This window comes from Pogoniulus pusillus, chromosome 4 (genome assembly GCF_015220805.1).
Source record: "Pogoniulus pusillus isolate bPogPus1 chromosome 4, bPogPus1.pri, whole genome shotgun sequence".
Taxonomy (NCBI): Eukaryota; Metazoa; Chordata; class Aves; order Piciformes; family Lybiidae; genus Pogoniulus; species Pogoniulus pusillus.
In genome coordinates this window covers 16,728,121-16,750,579 of record NC_087267.1, presented here as the reverse complement: position 1 = coordinate 16,750,579, position 22,459 = coordinate 16,728,121, and the positions used below count along the sequence as shown (strand labels likewise).

General features: G+C 43.1%; 1 protein-coding gene across 3 annotated transcripts in view; it reads right to left on the bottom strand.

Moving 5' to 3' along the window:
* The window catches only part of SRGAP1 (SLIT-ROBO Rho GTPase activating protein 1), a 173,733-nt gene that overhangs the window by 65,141 nt on the left and 86,133 nt on the right, over positions 1–22,459 (bottom strand). For all 3 annotated transcript variants that reach the window (XM_064142249.1, XM_064142250.1, XM_064142251.1), the window contains exons 2-4: positions 21,341–21,536; positions 19,851–20,013; positions 8,599–8,661 (exon numbers count right to left, since the gene is read on the bottom strand). In XM_064142249.1, the coding sequence (XP_063998319.1) occupies positions 8,599–8,661; positions 19,851–20,013; positions 21,341–21,536 (422 nt within the window). The remainder of the gene's footprint in view (positions 1–8,598; positions 8,662–19,850; positions 20,014–21,340; positions 21,537–22,459) is intronic.

The following is a 22,459-nucleotide window of genomic DNA, read 5'->3' as shown; positions in this document are numbered from 1 at the left end:
TGGGCTGAGGCCATGCAGGCCATTCACATCTCCTCCAAAGGACACTGCTGGGAGGGAATCAAATGGGCTGTTCCTCCCTCAGCAGAACTTTGTATGATCCATGGAAGAGACAGACTAGCTTGTGGAGCTGACTTCAAATACTGCCCAGGGAAAGGAGTATTTCTGAAACTAAGTAGTTTGGCCAGTCTAAGGGGCATCCATAGAGTAGCAACACTGGGGACATGAAAGCTAGATAGCATAAATTTGCTGCAGCATGGCTTAGCACAGATCAACACAAATCAACCTCACACCATGTCAGGTGATGGCTGAACTGATGCATATTTAAAGCCTTGTGCAAAAGAAACTTTTAGAGGGCTGCAACTTTATATAACCATGTGTGTTATACATAAATGGTGAGTGCCGCTATTTAATACTGATGCCATGCTGTTGGTACAACTGAATCACCTCCATGGCAGCAGGTTGGAGTTAGATGATTCTTGAGGTCACAGAATCACAGAATATTAGAGGTCAGAAGGGACCTCCAGAGATCACCCAGTTCAACCCCCCTGCCAAAAGCAGTATCCCCTAGGATAGTCCAAACAGGAATGTATCCAGGTATGTTTTGAAAGTCTCCAGAGAAGAAGACTCCAGAACTTTGTGGGCAGCCTGTTCCAGTGCTCTGTCACCCTCACTGTAAAGAAGTTTCTCCTGAAGTTGAGGTGAAACCTTCCACATTCAAGTTTTTATTGATTGCTCCTTGTCTTATTACTGTGCACCACTAATTGGCCCCCTTGACTTGACAGGGTAGGTATAGGCTGGATATTAGGAGGAAGTTCTTCACAGAGAGAGTGATTTCCCATTGGAATGGGCTGCCCAGGGAGGTGGTGGAGGCACCGTCCCTGGAGGTCTTCAAGAGAAGACTGGATGGGGCACTTAGTGCCATGGTCTAGTTGATTGGATAGGGCTGGGTGCTAGGTTGGACTGGATAATCTTGGAGATCTCTTCCAACCTGGTTGATTCTATAACATTCATCCTTCAGATATTTATAGACATTGATCAGATCCCCTCTAAGTCTTCTCTTCTCTAGACTAAACAGTCCCAGGGCTCTATCCCTCTCTTCACAGGGGAGATGCTTAAGTCCTCTAATCATCCTTGTGGCTCTCCTTTGGAGTCTCTCTATCAGGTCCCTCTCTTTCTTGAACTGGGGAACCCAACATTTCATACAATATTCTAGTAGAAGGAGAGAAGAACCTCCCTAGACCTTCTGGACACACTTTTCTTGATGCACCCAAGGATGCCATTGGCTCTCTTGGCCACAATGGCACATTGCTGTCTCATGCAGAACTTGCTGCCCACCAGGACTCCAAGGTCTTTCTCCATGGAGCTGCTTTCCAGAAGAGCAGCCCCCGACCTGTCCTAGTGCCTGTTGTTATTCCTCTGCAGGTGCAGGACTTGTCCTCATTGAAATTTACGAGGTTTGCCTTTGCCCAGCTTTCCAGCCTGTCCAGATCTCATCAGACGGCAGCACAGCCTGAGAGGCTGTCAGCCACCCCCCAGTTTTGTATCATCAGCAAACTTGTTGAGGGTACACTCAATGCTGCCATCCACGTAATCGATAAACACACTGAACAGCCCTGACAATTCTCTGAGCCTGCGAAACAGGCCTGATATAAAAAGTGAAACAGGCAGGTCCTCACTAACTTCCTCTAGCAAGGTAAGCCAGTTGGAGACACACATCAAAAAGAATGGCCTTGTTTTCACTTTTTAAAAACATATGTTTACAGCTCTCTAGTGATAAAACCCAAACTGCCTGGAGCAGGGTTTGCTGTTCTTGCTGCTGTCACTGTTTTATAGCACAGTTGCACTTCAAGGCCTGAGCTCCCCGCCCTAGCACTGCTTATACACTGCAGGGAACAGCCGCTGCCTTGTCAGCTTCAGTGTACGTGGCTAAGGCAAAAACTGAAAGACAAAACAAGCCAAGCTGGGAGAAGCCACGGCTGCAGAGCAGAGATCTGCATGGCTCTCAGCCTGACCAAATGGCGCATTAAACCCCCCCACATCCTGCAATGTTAGCAAAGGTGTTCCTAAAGTTGTCAATAATCTGTAGGTGGGGAGTCTAACTCCTACAAGCACATGGAAACAATTACCGCAGGGAAGAAATGCACTTCTTACAAAACAAACTTGAGAAGCACAGAAAGTGATATGGCTCTATTAAAAAAGATGGGAAAAGGAAATTAAAACCAAAGTTGAGCCTTTCTCTTTTCACCTTTTTATTTGATTTCGTGAGTGCTTCTTTATAGAATTCCACAGGTGTTTGCTTTCCTTTTTTATCTTTTGTTCTGTGCCAACACAGAGGCTTTTCAGCTGCTGGGACAATGCTAACTCACATTAATGCTAACTCTGATGGAGCAGGTCCAGAGGAGGACTATGAAAATGATCAGGGGTTGAAGCACCTCTGCTATGAGGACAGTCTGAGGGAGCTGGGGTTGTTCAGCCTGAAGAAGAGGAGGCTCCAGGGAGACCTAATAGCAACATTCCAGTACCTAAAGGGGGTCTTATAAGAATGCTCGAGAGAGGCTGTTTACAAGGGCTTGCAGTGATAGGATATGGGGCAATAGCTTTAAACTAGAGAAGAGAAGATTTAGACTAGATGTTAGGAACAGGTTCTTTACTATAAGGGTGGTGGAACACTGGAACAGGTTTCTCAGGAAGGTGATTGTGGCCCCATCCCTGCAGATACTCAAGGTGAGGTGTGACAGGGCTACTATTTAAGCAACAAATGTTCTGATGAAATAAGCAACACCGCTTCAGAAACGTCCACCAAACTGTTGAACGATAGACTATCCTGTGAGAGTATCCATCACTGAACTGATTTTAATTAGTCTCCAAAGTGCTTACTGATAAACCATCAAGTGTGCAGTGAAAAGAGAGAGCAAGGTTGTAATTTTGCAGGTGCTGAACTGTCACCGTGACATACGCTGCACTTCCCCACTGTAGGACACAAGCACTGCTGGATGCATACTGAACCTCTTCCACAATTAAATGGTGAGTTTATTTTCTATTCATTTAGCAGATTTACCCTGCAGATCCAGCAATGTAAAACATAGAGTTCTGTTAGATAACCAAGACAGACTACAAGCAGATGAAAAAGATTATGCTACCCAGACTATACTCCCCCACTTGTAGCTGACAGACTGTTCACTTGGTGATATAAACATCTCATTTTGTCTGCCAAATTTTTCGTCATCATTCATAAGAGCTCAGCAAGCAAGCTTAGGGCAGATGATTACACTTATCACAGGGAAGGGCACATTAGAGTAAATCCTCAGATAATTATTTTATTTAAGCCAGTCCATCAACAAGACAGCAGTTAGTACTGTACTTCTGGGGGCTACAAGGCAGGAATGATTCTGTAGCAAGACATTGGTTTTCCTTTAGTATACACTTATTTCTTTTTCATAGTGTTTCTTCTTTTTCATAGTGTTTCCCAGGAAATGGGAATTTAATGGAACAGTAATTCATCCCTATTGCAGTTACTGTGTTTGAACTGTTCCAGCTAAGGTGTGAGTTCTTATCAGAAGTGCAGTTGCAAGGGATTCGTTTAATCAGGTTAGCTAGCATGTTCCCCAAGAAAGAAAATCTTATGCCAATTTCACTACATCGGTGGCCTCTAGCAGTTAAAAGTAGGCTCAGTATTGGCTGTTTTGAACATCCTGTTTATCTCTGAACCAGCCTCTCATGTGGTTCCAGGAATTGCCATTGCTGTGTTACCACCAATAGAGAATTACTGATTTTGCCTTCTCAGATCTCTGGTGTGCTACAGCAAATTTGACTTAACTCTTCCATAGAGAATCCAGATTTCTGTGTTATTTCAGCAAAGAAAGATGAAAAACTGTCAGACACTATCTTGAGAAGTTAAATAGCCAAGATTTCAAAAGAGTGAGATAAAGCAACAGAAAAGGCAAGCAGCACAACAGTCTTATCTTATTTAATATTAAACTGTTTGCTTTGGACTGTCCCTACTTTTTCATTTTTCTGAAAGCCTTATTGTATTGCACATGAAAACTGTGATGCCATTAGAAGTAATTTGGAAAGCCAAGTGGAACATATGAGGATGCATTTGTGTGATGTGCATTACTTTTCTTCACCATTCATGCTCAGCTAATAAGTTACCAGAACAGCTCATTTATTCCCTGCTTCCAACTCCTTTAGGGGTGCTTTTAGCCTGATACATATCCAGTGGAGATCTCCCTCCATTGCAAGGAAAGACTCTGCCTACCTCCTGTTTCCTACCACTATCAATCACTCAGATGTTACTGTTGTATTACAGTATTCAGCCATGCATAATTCAAAGTATTCTCTACTCATCATTTACTGAACTTGCAAAGATACAGACTGAAGCTCAGCTATTCAGCTGTTTTTAGCACAAAACACTGAGGTCATATGTGTAGTATGTAATAAAAAAAATAATAGTATGTGTAAGATAATCTTCTTTATGGAAAAGAAATGGAAAAGGAAAGGTTTTCCTTACAAAATTCTGATTATTCCAGCAAAATAAGCCTGCTTTGTCACAGGTTCTTAGATTATCCTTTGAAGATTCAGGTCATCTGTTTTTGTTCTTTTCACAACAATTCTGTATACCATGTGTAATTTTAATGGCACAAGCCAAAGTCAATACAAGATAAGATAGGGGGTATATGAAAAGCTGTGGTACAATTATTTCCATGATAATTCCTAGTAATAAAAATGGGAAAAGGATTTAGTTGCATAAAGTGTAAGGAGAAAGTTTCTTATTAGTGAAAGAATTTTTAGTGAAAGGAAGGTCATAAAAATGACCAGGGGTGGGAGCACCTCTGCTATGAGGACAGGCTGAGGGAGCTGGGGTTGTTCAGCCTGAAGAAGAGGAGGCTCCAGGGAGACATAACAGCAGCCTTCCAGTACCTAAATGGGGCCTACAAGAAGGCTGGAGGGAGACTGTTTACAAAGGCTTGCAGTGATAGGATGAGAGGCAATGGCTTCAAACTAGAGAATAGCAGATTTGGACTGGTTATTAGGAACAGGTTCTTTTCTATGAGGGTGGTGGAACACTGGAACATATTGCCCAGGTAGGTGGTTGGGGTCCCATCCCTGGAGATACTCAAGGTGGGGCTTCACAGGGCTCTGGGCAGCCTGATCTAATTGATGATGTCCCTGCTGACTGCAGGTGGTGTTGGACTAGATGACATTTGGGGGTCCCTTCCAGCCCGGACCATTCTATGATTCTTAGCAGAACTAACTGTGTGTGCCAGAATACATCTGCCTAAGGAACTCAGTCTGCACCTGAGAAGTCCAAAGGGCAACAGACAATAGATGCAATCCTTTTACAATGACTATACACCTGTGCCTCAGCACAAGCACTTCTTACTATTTCAGCTTTCATTGATTTTCATTCCTTTCTCTCAGTCTCTTCAACACATCTTATTTTTTAAGCACAACTGTTTGTCTTTTATTTCTGGAAGGTGATCTTATTTACAAATCTTTATTATAAGGAATATGAGAAGCAAACAGATTATTAGACCTTTCCTCATATACACCCTCAGTTCATTAAAAGCTTCAATGCTTCCCCCTCACTCAAAGGCTTTAGGGGTATTGAAACTCCAGTAAGGTTTCACATTTTAACAGTTATACATCATGGATGTACCATTCTTTTTAAGAACAAGCAGAGATGAATAGTAGGGAGAGACTTCAATATTAGTATATTATTCACTGAATTGAAATGAATTTGCTTTCTTTTGGACACACAGATTGAACTCACAATAACAAGACTGATTTTTAGTATTTTTTAAATTCCTTCCATAAATCACAGAATCACACAGAATTAACCAGACTGGAAAAGATCTTTGAGATCATCAAGTCCAACCTATCACCTGATACCATCTAACCAACTAAACCATGGCACCAGGTGCCACATCCAGTCTCTTTTTAAACACTTCCAGGGATGTGGACTCTGCCATCTTCCAGGTCAGCCCATTCCAATGGGCAATCACTCTTTCTGTGAAGAGCTTCTTCCTAATAACCAGCCTAAACCTCCCTTGGTGCAGCTTAAGGCTGCATCCTCTTGTTCCATCACTGGCTGCCTGGGAGAAGATAGGGAAAAGAAGATGACTTCTCCTTTCTCCGAGAAACAGACCTCTTGGATTTTAACTGTAGATGTTTGGTTTGGTAAGAACTATGGTCTTATTCTGTAAACACTGCACATGTGGTGTTTACACACAGGTTTCCATGTGCCTAGTTATCTTCCTGTCTTTATGTACACAAGCACATAGGTTACAAAGACGCAATCAGTGGAACCAATCTTACTCTGCACCATATTGTCACTTTTCTGAGCATGGGTTGTATCTGAATAAATAACTGCATCTACACCTGATCAATTCTTCTGCAATCAATGACAAGATGGATAATGGAGTTAAGGGAGTAGGTAATTTAATCTGAAGCAGATGCTTGCATCTGATCCTACAAAAGGGTCTGTTCTCTCTTCTCCTAACAGAGACAGGCTGAGAGAGCTGGGGCTGTTCAGTCTGGAGAGGAGAAGGCTCCAAAGAGACATTATTGTGGCCTTTGATACCTCACGGGGGCCTACAAGAAAGCTGGTGAGGGACTTTTTAGAGTGTTGGGTAGTGACAGGACTAGGGGGAATGGACCAAAGCTAGAGGAGAGGAGATTCCAATTGGATGTTAGGGAGTAGTTGTTCACCATGAGGGTGGTGGGACACTGGAACAAGTTGCCCAGGGAGGTGATGGAAGCCCAATCCCTGGATGTTTTTAAGGCCAGGCTGGATGTGGCTCTGGGCAACCTGATCTAATGGAAAGTGTCCCTGACCATGACAGGGGAGTTGGAGCTAGATGGTCCTTTAAGTCTCCTCCAGCCCTGACAATTCCACGATGTTAGATTTCTAGTGAATATAACTGAAACTCAGGTGCCAAGTTAAGGTATTGGTATCTACACTGCATATGCCTGAAAATTAGATGAAGCAAACTGCATCCCAATAAACCATCCCACAGCAGTAACCTAATTCCAATTGTGCAGTGTTCTGTATTCTACTAACTTAAAAAAAAAAGGCTTCCTATTTTACACAAATCTTGAATTCTGAGAAAGGAAGTAGGATTCACTAGAAGCTGTAACATGGAACTTAACATCTGATTAAACACGTTGCTGTCAGTGGGAAGACACAGCACCATCATGAAGCAAAGGAGTGAAAATACTAAAATCCAATCCTGCAGATTCTCCCTGGTGGTTTAGCAAAGTATTTTAGCACCTGCCTCACTGTTTTTCTGCACAGGCACTAATTCAGTGCCTCGTCAGACACTAGAGTTGCACAAATATTTAATGGAAACAAGGCTCTATCTTCAGGGCTTAGGTACCACTGTAAGTCACTTGTGGAATGGCTCCTACAGTTGCTGATCACAGCTTTGCAGAAGCTGATCCCAACCTGCTTCACTGACTATCAGCAAGGTTTTGCAGTGTCACATCCTACAAAATCAGTGATTTCTGAGGCAGCAGGGTTGGGGGGGAGCCCAAAAGAAAAGTCCTCAAAAGCAAAACCAGGAAAAGGTTTAGGTGGATTTTAGGAATATAAATCAAGAACTACAATCCAAAGGAACCCAGGACAGTGAGAGTTTAAATATATTTTGTTCTAAAGAGAGAAAGGGACCTGCTGGAGAGAATCCAATGGAGAGCCACAAGGATGATCAGTGGACTTGAGCATCTCCCCTATGGAGAGAGACTTGAGATCCCTGGGGCTGTTTAGTCTGGAGAAGACTAAGAGATTATTTGATCAATGTGTATAAATATCTGTCAAGTGGAGAGGGGCAATCCTTTTGCGGTAGTGCACAGTAATAAGACAAAGAACAATGGAACACGGAAAGTCTCACCTCAACATGAGGAGAAACTTCTTTACAGTGAGGGTGACAGAGCACTGGAACAGGCTGCCCATTGTAGAATCTCCTTCTCTGAAGACTTTCAAAACCCACCTGGATGCATTCCTGTGTGGACTACTCTAAGTGATCCTGCTTTTGACAGGGGGGTTGGACTCAATGGTCTCTGGAGGTTCTTTCCAACCTCCAATGCTCTGTGATCTTCTTTTCCTCAACCCCTCTGATTCGTATGGAGAGACTACACAACCCTCTATTTTTCTCTTCTCCTTTTCATAATTTACTAATCTCAGACAGGGAGAGGGGAGGGCACATAATTAACACATACTGATTTTTACTAAGTCTAGTCTGTAAATCAAACCAAGCAGATGGCAGCATGCACAAATACAAAGCAGAGAAGGAAGAAGCTTTGCTCTGGTAAGCTCTAAGTAAAAGTGCCTCATTAATAATAATCAAAACTTATCATTAAGTAGCTTGGCATAGTTTTGGGGGAAAATGGGTTAAAAATAAAGAGTAATCCTAAAAGCATTAGTACATTCACTGCAAACAAATGTGTAGCCTTTCCAAAAGAGATAGTTTAGACTTGTGTAAAGAGACAGAAATAAGCATCTCCACTGGGGAGTAACTTCCTAGATAAAAGGACATTTAGTGCTTATAGAAGAAGCTCAATATGGAATTTGTACAAGATAAGCTAAATAACTGTACTCACTGTGTAAAGCTCGTTAAGAACTTTCATTAAGTCTTCATGTAGTTGAAATGCAATCTCTTTGCTCTGTAATTAAAAATACATAATTAGAAAGTGGCATGCAAAAATCTGCAACATACATTTGTTTCTTGATGCTCATATTACAAGGAAGCTGGTGAGGGACTTTTTAGGGTGTCGGGCAGTGATAGGACTAGAGGGAATGGAGCAAAACTAGAAGTGGGTAGATTCAGATTGGATGCTAAGAAGTTCTTCACCATGAGGGTGGTTAGACACTGGAACAGGTTGCCCAGGGAGGTGGTGGAAGCTCCATTCCTGGAGGTCTTTAAGGCCAGGCTGGATGTGGCTCTGAGCAACCTGATCTAGTGTGAGGTGTCCCTGACCATGGCAGAGGGTTGAAGCTAGGTAATCCTTGGGGTCCCATTCAGCCCTGACCATTCTATGATGCTTATTGCTCATCCTAGACAAATAGTGCAATGTTGCTTGCAAAGGCAGTGGTCTGACAGAATTACAGTGCACTAAAGATAAGGATGCAGAGGTAGACAGGTAACATCTGGACAGATGACTTCTAAAAGGAAATCCAGAAGTAATTTTGTGCAATTTTTCCCACGAAGCATGAGGAAATTAGGTGCCAAGTGAAAGAGTGAAGCCTGGGATTAATGTTATAAGCTTTTTTAATGGTGCAAATTGTGTATTGTTGTATAATGGCTATGATATACACAAGAACTGAGCCATGTGCAATGTCATATTCTACAGGCACATCCTGCCCAATTTTACATTTAGAATAGTCTGTTTCTCAGCACACACAACTAAATATTTAGGCAAAAATAATGATGGCTCCTCTTTGAAACAGATACACAACTGCTGCTGAAACAGCTTTGTTTAGATTTTCCAGACTAGGTCTTTACTTTTGTTCTGACTCAGAAAAAAAAAAGGAAAAATAAATGCTTAGCTGTAATTATTAAGAAAAGCAAGTATGTAAAAAAAGAAAAGAGTATTTAATTGAACTCTCATTCAAATATATTCCTTTGTTAGTTGCCCACACCAGTTCAATGAGATGAAAATTGTGGCAACTGTGCAAGAGTTGAAGGAATTTGTACCATAGCCTTTGGAAAGTAGCTACAGAATAGAGCTACAGGACTTGGCAAACAGCCTGGCTACATTTCTTCTATGATGCTCAACGTCCTAACTTCTGTGCTGAAAATGTCAGATTTTTTTTTTCTTCTGTAAACAAATTGATAAAACTCCAACTTTATGACAGATAATGGCCTTAGCTATGAGAAGTACTTTGTATCTGTATAGAAGCCAAAAGGAAAGTCCTCAGAGACAACTCATCTCTGAAGCTGCTAACACATACTTGGCCATCACTAAAACACCTGCAGGAATAATGGTTTGTGAATGAGAATTCCCAGTGCAACACACACATACACAGAGGAGCCACGCACAAGATCCCACCCACTGTGTCTTCCTGCAGGATGAAACAGACATGCATCCAGTAGCTGGAATAGAAAATGTTGATTTCCCCCCCCCTTATTCCTACTGCCATATTCCTAAACCTGGGTAGTGTTTTATGAACCTGCCATATCGCTTATCGATAGACATTCCAATCCTTCCATACAAGATGAGGTTTTAGCTGAAAACTCTATTAAAAAAACACTTCAGTGAAACTCCTGTATTCCCAAAGGCATTAGCTGGACTAGCTAAAGCACAGAGAAACAAATGCTCTGAAGCCAAGTTATACAAAACTCAGAAACTTTCTTCATTGCTTATACTTTTCAAAGTCTGATATTTTTCATGAGGTGTGCTCTACTGCTGAAGTATCTAGAACATAAGACTCACTACTTCCACAGGACCAAAGGATATTAGGGGTTCAAAGTGACCTCTGGAGATTGAGTCAAACTGCCTGCCAGAACAGGACCATAGAATCTAGCACAGGTTGTAGAGGAAAGCATCCAGACAGGGCTTGGAAGTCTGCAGAGAAGGAGACTCCACAACCTCTCTGGGGAGCCTGTGCCAGAGTTCTGTCACCCTTACAGTAAAGAAGGTCTTCCTCACGTTGAACTCTTGTTTCCATCCATTGCCCCTTGTCCTATCACAGGGCACAAGTGAGCAGAGCCTGTCCCTTCCTTCCTGATACCCAGCCCTCATTTATATTCATTTATGAGATCCCCTCTCAGTCTCCTCTCCAGACTAAACAGCCCCAAGTGGCTCACCCTTGGCTCATAAAGCAGTGCTCCAGTCCCTTCACCATCCTTGTAGCCCTCCATTGGACTCTCTTCAGTAGATTCCTGTCCCTCTCAAACTGGGGAGCCCAGAACTGGATGCAATATTTTAGGTGAGGTCTCACTAGGGCAGAGTAGAGGAGGAGAAGAACCTCCCTCGATCTGCTGCACACACTCTTTCTAATGCACCCCTGGGTGCCCATTGGCCGCCTTGGCCACAAGGGCACATTACTGTCCCATAGAGATCTTGTCCACCAGCACTCCTAGGTCCTTCTCCACAGGGCTGCTCTCTAGCAGATCACCTCCCAACCTCTACTGGTGCAAGACTGTGCTTATTCTTGTTAAATCTTTCATCTTTACCCAGCTCTCCACTTCTTTTCAAGTACCAGACTGTATTCAGTTAATATTAAGGACAAAAATCCATATGCTTTAACAGTGCATAAAGTGCTTGCAAAGAACTGGACGAGGACTGCAGATTTGCAAGCTGCTGTGGGGAAACACAGTAAAACCTTTAGCAAAAATTTTGAACTGCTTCTTCTTGCTTTACATTGGTACTCTGCCTTTAAAAGTCAGCAGTGTAGCTAGCTCTGACAGAGCTTACACAACTCCTCGGAGCTCCAAGCAGTGGAGGCCACCTGCTTTCTCTTGCAGTGCTCAATATTAGCAGTTTGGTTTTTAAATTAGCAGAAAGAAGGACAAACATACAAGTAAGATGGTTGACATTAGGTCTGGAAGTTGGAAGAATGTGTACGTGAGAAGAAGCTGTAGATGGAACTCCAGATTCAAGTAGTTTAATCCTTTCAGCTGTTAGTTACCACCATCTCAGAGCTAATGGCAACTCAGGCCCTAAATACAGCAATGCCTGTTCTGAGGCAGAATGCTTTAACCTGGATGTTTAAAAGTTTGCTTAAGAAGCTGAGAAAGAAAATCTCAAACTAAGTTTCTCTTTGCCCTTTGCAGTTTGCTGTAAGCAAAGCACACAGCATTAAAAGGCACTCTCTATTGCTCTTCAGTTACACCCTAATGCAAAATAGAGTTGAGGATTTGGGAAATGATCCCTATTTACTAAGACCCACTTCTTTTTGCGTCAGTGCTTTGTCCAGGACTGAAGCACAAGCAGTCCAGCCCTCAATATTTACTAGCCACCACGATCTTTTCCAGGTAACACATTGATCAATGGTACATTTGAAAGTGAATGGAAGAGATCACAGTGGAGGACAGGAATTTTTAAGCAAGGACAATAGGCTTTAAAGAAGGAAGCAAAAAGAGAGGGAGAGAGATGATGAGCAAAAAGACTGAAAATTAGGAAGAAACAGCCTAGAAATGCCACATGATCACACATGACTCATCCTTCCACTATTTCATCTGGAGACTACAGCCCATAGAGGGTATCTGTAATGATGGATAATGTCAGTCTTCTCATGAAAGATTTTGTAGGAATTGTCCAATAACAAGGAAGAAATTTGGTTAACCTTAGCAGTATAAAAGGGATTTTTCAAGAAGCAACACATTTTACATAAGTATTTAAGATCAAGAAATACTGACTCGAGTGGCAAGCAAGATGACTTTTAGTGTGTAATACACAGTGCATTAGAGCACCAGATAAGTAGTGCATTTATTTTCAGTGGTTAATGGCTCTTCTATTTCTCTTCTAGGCTACACAGTCCCTGCAGCAGTTCGCACGTTTGAATGGTGTCTTCTAGAAGCCCCTTCTCAGTGTAGCCAAACAACAGAACAAAAGATGCAGCACACTTTCTCCCGCAGCCATGTTGATAGCTGCAATCAGGCCATTAAGACCTGACAGGCAATCACTGAGGTGCTCCTTTATCCACTGTGTCTTAGAGAAATGTATTAGTACCTATTAATCCGGAGAACATAATAAAACTGTTAGAGATCATGCAAACTCTTGCTAAATATATATATTATTAATCTGGCTCAAAGCATTAAAGAGAAAGGAATTTTCCTCACCTCATAGTAGGACAGATCACACCTGTGCAACAGACAAGTAAATGTACTGAAACCACCCTTTCAGTATGTCCAGAACTTTGAACACATCAGATGTTAATGAGATTGTTATTTATGGATTCACCACAGAACCACAAATTGTCGGAGTTGAAAGGGACCTCAAGGATTATCTAGTTGCAACTGAGCAAGCAGGTTGCCCAGAGTCACATCCAGCCTGGTCTTAAAAACATCCAGGGATGGGGCTTCCACTTTCTCCCTGGGCAACCTTTCCAGTGTCTCACCACCCTCACAGTGAAGAACTTCTTCCTAATGTCTAATCTAAATCTCTCCTCCTCTAGCTGGGATCTATTCCCCCTAGTCCTATCACTACCTGACATCCTAAAAAGTCTCTCACTTTCCTGTAGGGCCCCTTCAGATACTGGAAGGCCATAATAAAGCGTCCTCGGAGCCTTCTTTTCTCCAAACTGGAAGGCCATAACAAGGCATCCTCGGAGCCTTCTTTTCTCCAAACTGAAGAGCCCCAATTCTCTCAATCTGTCCTTGTAGGAGAGGAGCTCCAGCTCCCCTGATCAACCTCATGGCCCTTCTCTGGACACGGTCCAGCATGTCCATACCTTTCTTGTAGGGGGGGCTCCAGAACTGGACACAGCACTCCAGGTAGGGTCTCAAAATAAGTGGTGTAGAGAGGGAGAATCACCTCCCTCAACCTGCTGGCAACACTTCTCTTGATACATGATTAATGTCTGAGAAACTTACAATTTTGTGATACTGTGATAATTTTATTCCACATTAATGCACTTTCATTAAGGTCTGTAAGAATGCTTCCATCCAGAGCATAACTGGGCACCCAAATGTATAGGGTTAACACTCCTGGGGGAGTAACCCTGAACCTGACCCTAGGGGTCTTGGCCCCTCCCCAGGGGTGGGCCACACTCCAGGTGATGGTTAGCCCACTCCTCCCACTTCCTGTAGTATAAAAGACAGAGGAGTTTCCTGTCTCATCCTCTTTTCCTGCTCTACCTCTTGACCACACACCCATACTGCATACCAGCACAACACGTGGCAGCCACGAGGCAGAGACACCATCACATTGCTCGGGTTGTATCCATCCCTTTTTGTATTTTGCTGTTTTCCCTTCCCTATCCTTTGTAAACTTCCCTACCTCCAATACCTTTTCTAAGTTATTGTTAAACTTTTCCTTTTTAACTTCCAAATCGAGTGAGATTGATTTATTTGGGTGTCCCTACCTTTCTCTCTCTCTCTCTGTGTCTTTTGGGAAAAGGAGGGGGAAGAGGGGAGGGCACTCTATAAATTCTATAAATTGTCATTGGGTCTATTAAATTTATTAGAGTCTCTGGGAACCTGCATTTAAACCCAAGACACCAAACTTCACTCTTTTGGTTTAACTGAAATTTAAGTCAGTTCAGTTCTTCCTGGAACTCTTCAGGGCCTGTATTTACAACACAGGATGCTGTTCTCAGTTACATCATTTAGGGAAAATATTCTGTGACCATTACTTTTAAATGAGTCTGCTGCTGGTCCCTGGGGGAAGTGATGTGCAAACTCTTCTTTTAAGGAGCTTTCATGAGCTGCAGTGACACTGACATAACCAACTCACAATAAAATTTTGTCCCAGATTTGCCAGTCTGTAGCAACAAACAGCTCTTCTGTCTTTTTAAACCTTTAAATGTTTAAGGAAATGATGTAAAAATTCTCTATATGTTCCACAATCTTTATAAAGTCAAACAGATTTGGCAGGTAGTCACATTCCTTGTTAATAGCCAGATTATGGAACTAAAATATTTATTGTGCTTGGTTTCTCCAGCATCTTTTACTGTAAACACTGGAAGATATGTTCATCTTGGCTCATTATGGTTTCTGTCCAAAGAAAATACGTGTTTATAAATTATAAATATACAAATCTGCTTAAGGATTTTGTGGGTCTGTGTTTATACCGTTGATTATTAATGCTGGGGTAACCAGAATCACTGCATGAAATGTTCTGCATAATACTTTTCCCTTCTGCTTGACTTTTTTCCCTATTACTTTACTCTTTAATTGTCCCAAGAGGCCATCTACTCCATCTGCCTGAAGAAACATACAAGCATGCAAGGTTTGAGCTCTGCTACTTTCTGTTTGTAATTTTATGTGCAGCACGAAGGCCATGAACAGAAAGCTGTAGTGCTTTTATACAACAGCAAGTAAAATGAAAGAGCTAAAATGCCTGGCTGGAAGTATGAGGACTAACATAATATCATCAGATAAATGTCACAAAAATCTCTGAACTAGATCCTATTTTTGTGCTGTGTTTAGTACATTTAAACAGATGCTGGTTGCTCACCCCTGGAAATAAGGATGAGAAATTGCTCCTGGGAAAACAAAAATAACTAATATCTACATATTAAGTGGGTCAGCCTAGACAGAAAGGCCATGTACAGCCAGGTACCTGAACACAATATATCCTGGCCCATCAGGTCACACAAGGTAGAAACAATAGGGATCACTGCATCACAGCAATGCAAATGTTGAGAGAGATGCAGAGATGCACACAAAATAAACAACTGGAGGAAGAAAGTCAAGATCAAGGGGCACAGACAACAGTCATCACTACATTTCATACAGACCTCTACCAGGTACAGCACACACTTTTTCCAGAAGGACTAGAGAAAGAGGACTCTTGACTTGCAGCTGTTTCCCTGCATAGGAGATATCACAGCAGGAGAGGGAACCAAACAATACTCTGCTGGTAAGCATGGCCAGAAAATGGAATAGATAGATCTTTAACATTACTACAACTCAAGCTGGTGTGAATCTTAGGGTAGCAAACAGTACTCGCATACCTCTAGAAAATGCTGTGCCCACTTCATGGAAAAGTTTCATCCAAGACCCATCAGCAAGGTGGAAAGAAGTCCAGTAAGGGCTACCATTGATAATTAAATGGAGAGTCTCATCTTCTCAAGAAGAAGAAAGAAGGGAGCACAAAGAGTCAAGAAGTTCAGAGTGACTTTGTTGTCGTCTCCCTGTATCTTGTTTGTGAGAAATGGGGACCATCCACTCTGAGACTCTTTCCCTTTCTGCAACAGGCAGGTTTGAGTCCAGAGCAGAATGACAGAGATCTGCTCTGATAATGGACCTGGTGTAGTAACTCTCCAGACTTGAAAGTGGAGCTAAAGCATCTCCAAAGATGCAGGAGCTATTGCTGTAAGACCAAGAGAGAACTAAAACAAGATGCTAACAGTCATGTGTAACACTACTGGTTAATAAACAGCGAACAAATCCCAGACATTTCTACAGGGACAATGTACAGTGAGACTGAGTGTACTTTTCCCTGACAATTTTATTCCAAATCCAGTCCTTTGAAAAAGCACCCTACAGAAAGTGTCAGAAATGTAAACATCAAATGTGGTATTTATCCAATATCTCCAACAAATCCCATGGATTTTTTTTAAGGAGAACATAATTTTGATAGTGTTGGATGTCACCTTTCTCATTCAAAGTGCATCTGCCCTTTGCTCCTGTGACCTTTTTCCTGCAAGGGGGACAGTACTACAGGACACAAACATCTTGCATCTAATTTCTTTCTGTTACCTGTTGGACATCCACGAAGCAGTACTGAGATCATCTATCATAAGTTAGACTGCTCGTTCACATCTGACAGAAGTTATCTTAGAATCACAGAACAGTTTGGGTTACAAAGGACCTTTAAGGATCAGTACAGCTGAAGCTGCCCATTTGGACTAAACATAGATGTAGGCAGTTTATGCTCTTCATCAATAAAGTAAGACAATTTGCTGACAGCTTCATCTCCCCCACAGGTCTTGGTTTTCTCTCCACCCAATGTTTTTCACCTCATTTTATACCCTCCTCTCTTTTAACAGAAGAGAAACCAGAGCTCCATCATCATTCAAGGTATAATCAGTTCTGAACTAAGAGCAAATAATCACCGGTCTCTGCAGCAAGTACCACAGCAAGAACTGTGCACACTGGAACTCAGTATAATACCAACCAAGTACTGACTCCTGACAGGCTGTTCTAAAAACTGCATGCTCAGAACCAACACTGGTGAACAGCTACTGCCACATTCATGTCACATGCCTGTGAAGCTGACTTAAGACCATACTGAGGTGCTGTGTGTCTTCCTGACACCTTTTTCTCTGCATTACTAGCCTGGCTCAGATCCCTTCACCCAGCCTTTGGTGAGCTCACTCTGCCCACACTCCACCTCAGCTGTCTGATATACACACTCACACTGAGTGTAACCTGATAAACCCTGCTGAAAGGCAGGATAGGGCTGTGGGGGATATGAGCTCCACTAATGGGAGCTCCAGCTTATGTACAGCAGGATTCTTGCAACTCCCTTTCTCTACTTTCCCCTCCAGAAGGTGAAAGTTAGGAATGAAAAAGCAAAAGCAGCTGCTTTCTCTTCTTCAAGAAGCTCTACTAGCAAGAGACAATTTGAAATGTTGCATCAAAAGATGCTTTGCCAGCAGATCCAGAGAGGTGATTCTGCCATTTTGCTCTGGTGATACCTCACCTGCAGTATTGCATCCAGCTCTGGAGCCCTCAGTATAGGAAGGGCATGGATCTGATAGAGCAGATCCAGAGGAGGGCCACAAAAAATGGTCAGGGGATCTACCACAAAGACAGGCTGAGGGAGCTGGGATTGTTCAGCCTGGAGACCTAATTACAGCCTTCCAGTACCTGAAGGGAGCCTACATGAAGGCTGGAGAGAGACTGTTTACAAAGGCCTGTGGTGATAGGACAAGGGGCAATGGCTTCAAACTAGAGAAGAGTAGATTTAGATTGGATGTTAGAAACAGGTTCTTTACTATGAGGGTGGAGGAACACTGGAAAGGTTGCTCAGGAAGGTGGTTGGTGCCCCATTCCTGGAGACAGTCAAGGTGAGGCTGGACAGGGCTCTGAGCAACCTGATCTAATTGAGGATGCCCCTGCTGACTGTGTAGGGGGGTGCTGGATTAGGTGATTTTTGGAGGTCCCTTTCAACCCAGATCATTCTATGATTCTATGTCCTAGGCACAGCATGGAGGAAAGAGAATGTCAAGAAGATGGGAAAATACGGCTTCTGTTAATGTACTGAAAGTGTCCTAATCTTTTTCTCCTTCTGAGAGATAAGCTGTAGCAATCACCATCAATAAGTTATGAGTCAACAAAGAACAACACGCACTTCTCCACAGAAAACTTCATCTATGTATTTTCATACAGTCCATCTAGAGAGAAAGAAAGGAAAAGATTTCAAGTGCTGAAGAACTGAACTACACTGTAAGCAAACTAGGCTAGGCAAGTAACACACACCTAGTGAAGAACTGATTCATGAGATCCAACACAGACAAGTGAAAAACTATTCTGGATTCAATACTGAATATTTTCTGCTGGACCAAGCAAGTCTGAGGTACCTCCACACTCATGGAGTACTGCAGCACATCCCACTGATTTTCCCATTATCTTTTCAACTTGCATAATAACCTTCCACATAAGCAACTTCAGTGGTTTGTGAGCTACAGTTTTATGCACCAGACATAACACATGAACACACCATTACTGATTGAAACTACAAGTTGCAACTCTATTACTGTTAAAAGTTTAATGCACACAAATAAATTTGATTCATGTTCTCATTTTTTCTCTTTCAAGTACAACCTGTATGTTTTTCTTGATTGATTCTTCTTCCCACCCCACTGGACCTTGCTCAGGTACATGTGAAATCTGTTTCCTGTTTTGTAAAGTGTATCCAGAGAAGAGTCACAAGGATGATCAGAGGGCTGAAGCACCTCTCCTAAGGAGACAGACTGAGAGAGTTGGGGTTGTTTACTGCAGAGAAGAGAAGGCTCTGAAGAAACCTTATTGTGGTCTTCCAACATCTGAAGAAGGCCTACAAGTCCCTGGTGAGGGACTTTTTAGGGTGTTGGTTGGGTAGTGATAGGACTAGGAATAATGGGACCAAGCTAAAAGAAGGGAGATTTAGATTAGATGTTAAGAAATTTTTTACCATGAGGGTGGTGAGACACTGGAACAGGTTGCCCAGGGAGGTGGCAGAAGTCCCATCCCTGGAGGTTTTAAATACCAGGCTGGATGTGGCTCTGGGCAATCTAATCTAGCGTGAGGTGTCCCAGCCCATGGTGGAGGGGCTGGAATTGAACAATCTTTGATGTCCCTTCTGCCCCTGACAGTTCTATGAAGATATTAATCTGGTCCCCTTGCCATCATTTAGGCACACACTCCACATTTTTAACCTTTATTCCTTTTTGAACTCTTTTTTTTGTATGACACCTGCTTGCCAGCAGCATCCCACTGTGACTGACAGATATGCATTTATAATCTATTTTTCCCCCCAGAACATTCTAACAATGATGAGTGCAAACTCATTATGTAGGTGTCAAACCGATGCTGCCTAGAATGCTTGCTTAGCACAAGAGGGATCTACACATTGTATTTCCTATGAAAACATGTTAACAGGTGTGTACATGGACAAACATGTACAGAGCATTACAATGCTTACACAATCTAACATAACTAACATAACAGAAGTAGTTATGTTATCTAAAGTCTGTGTTCACATTTAATAATGGAAGAGAAAAGCAACACTTCTAGGAGAACCACAGCACACATCACTGACTCTCTGCCAAGACACTATGAGGCACACCCTTAGTTTGGCTTGAATTTGTTTCTCTCATAGACAGAGTTACAATGAAATACTGGTTTTAGAAATAATTCATTAATATAGCACAACTATTTTGGGAGTCCTAAGTGAAAACTGTTTCCTTTCAGCATGAGTAGGCAAGCATGCTTTTGAGAAGAACAGGCTTTTATCACTGCCTTTTGGATACTTGTGATTCAACTCTTAAGGTCACCAGCACATACAGCAGGTTCCCAGGCATTTCAGCACTAAGGACTTGCTCTGTGAGAACAGTCATGAAGAATTTATAGGCATGCTAAAACAGATTTTGTGCTATGAGTGCTGAATCTTCTCCTCAAATGCTACCTACCAAACACTTTTGCCTCTTTCATGCATCTTAGATGCCTGGCTGCAGGACTGCTGCAGGATTGTCTTACCTTCTTGAACATTCTGGTGGAGTCTTCGCTTATCTGCATGAATCGCATGATGACGTTGTTCAGGTAGATGTCACTCAGTGTTGCATGGTCTTTGCTTTCTCTCCTCACTTGGTTCAGGAGTAAGTACCAGCAATTCACAGGAGATAAGAGGTTCTGGTCCTTCCTAAGGAGGAGATGCATACATGTATTACATATAGAAACAAAAAAAGTTACATTCATAGATTCACAGAATATCAGGTTGGAAGGTACCTCAAGGATCATCTAATCCAACCTTTCAGGGTAAGAACACAGTTTAAATGAGATGGGCCAGCACACTGTCAAGCTGGGCCTTGAAACTGTCTATTGGAAGGGAATCTTAGAATCAACCAGGTTGGAAGAGACCTCCAAGATCATCCACTCCAACCTAGCACCCAGCCATAGCCAGTCAACTAGACCATGGCACTAAGTGCCTCATCCAGTCTCTTCTTGAACACCTCCAGGGATGGTGACTCCACCACCTCCCTGGGCAGCCCATTCCAATGCCAAATCACTCTCTCTGGCAACAACTTCCTCCTAACATCCAGCCTATACTTCCCCCAGCACAACTTGAGACTGTGTCCCCTTTTTTCTGTTGCTGGTTGTCTGGGAGAAGAGACCAACCCCCACCTGGCTAGAACTTCCCTTCAGGTAGTCATAGACAGCAATGAGGTCTCCCCTGAGCCTCCTCCTCCCCAGGTTAAACAACCCCAGCTCCCTCAGCCTCTCCTCATAGAGTTTGTGTTCCAGGCCCCTCACCAGCTTTGTCACCCTTCTCTGGACATGTTCCAGCACCTCAACATCTCTCTTGAATTGATGGGTCCAGAACTGGGCACAGGACTCAAGGTGTGGCCTCAACAGTGTTGAGTACAGGGCAAGAATAACCTCCCTTGTCCTACTGGCCACAGTGGTCCTCATACAGGCCACCTGGGCACAGTGCTGGCTCATCTTCAGCCTACTATCCACCAGCACCCCCAGGTCCCTTTCTTCCTGGCTGCTCTCCAGCCACTCTGTCCCTAGCCTGTAGGCTAACTAACACTAATTACTAACCCTAGTTATTAGCCTGAACATCTTCCTGCCATTTACACACAGCTGATGTAAAAATGGTTGCTTCTGAACATTTTTTTAATTCTTAGAATTCTTGGAATAATTTGTGTTCTTGTTTGGAGTTTTTTGTAATGGTGTGTGACCTTCACTTAAGACACCTTCAAATCCTATCAACTGTACGGCAAGAGATCAGCAGACAGCTTTCAAAAGGGCTTTCTTAGATCACAGAAACACTCCTATTGGAAAAGACCCTGAGGATCACCATGTCCAACTGATAACCCTACTCTACAAGGTTCACCCAGGGAAGAGAGGTGGTAAAATTTTAACTGTGCCTTTGAACCTGGGTTCCACCCAGCAGTACTCAAAAACTTGGAGAATCACACTTCAGCAACAGTTAACAGGGGCAGGGGAAAGGAAATCTCTCTTACTTGTACTGCTGATGATCTTTTGTACTTCTTGTTTTTGCCATGAACCTCTCTGCCAATTTTTCCAGGTTTCGGGAATACTCCATCTCTATTTCTGACTTCTTGCGGAAGAAATCCTGCAGATCCTGAAGAAGCTGCACTCTCATTTCAGTCTGCTGCTCCAGGCATTTCTGCTGCTCGATGAGTTGAGCTCGGATCTCTAATGAAAGAAGGACACACCCACTCAGGTCAGTGGAAGCAAGGAGAATGAAATGTTACCAACCAAAATTACAAACACTCCAGTGCACTTCAGCCTCATGGCTACACCTGCCCCGTCTGGATTTCAGTGCCTGTGGTGGGCTGCAGCACTGGTGGATCTCACTTCTGCCACCACAGGCTCATGCCCCAGCATAATCCCACCACTTTCTGTCTCACAAATGGCTATGGCAAGGGTTCAGGACTTTGTCAGGCTCACATGAGCAGAAGACCTGCCTCCTCCTTGCCCTCCCATCCTCTTCCTGGTTTCTGGCATTACCACAAGATCTGGTTTGGAGTGATCTCCTTGCAAGAGGTGGCATGCAACTGTTTGACCGGCAGCTCCTAAACTCGCAGGACAAACACACACCCTTTGGGCTCAAATCAGCCTGCTGACTGCCAGGAGGACCATGTACATCACCATGTACACCATGGAAACAACCTTGTGATGAACTCCAAATAATGGTGCACAGATAAGTTTCTCTGTCCCCTTTGCCGAGGAGGGAGCTATGCATTGCACAGCAATTCACCAGTATTTTAAGCAGACACACTTAGAATGGTCTGGGTTGAAAGGAACCTCCAAAGGTCATCTAGTCCAACACCTCCACACACAGTCAGCAGGGACATCCTCAACCAGGTCAGGCTGTCCAGCGCCCTGTTGAACCTCACCTTGTATATTTCCAGGGAAGGGGCCCCAGCTACCTCCCCAGACAACCGCTTCCAGTGTTCCACCACCCTCATAGTAAAGAACCTGTTCCTAACATCCAATCTAAATCTGCTCTGCTCTAGTTTGAAGCCACTGCCCCTTGTCCTGTCACCATGGGCCTTTGGAAACAGTCTCTCTCCACCCTTCTTGTAAGTCCCCTTCAGGTACTGGAAGGCTGTGGT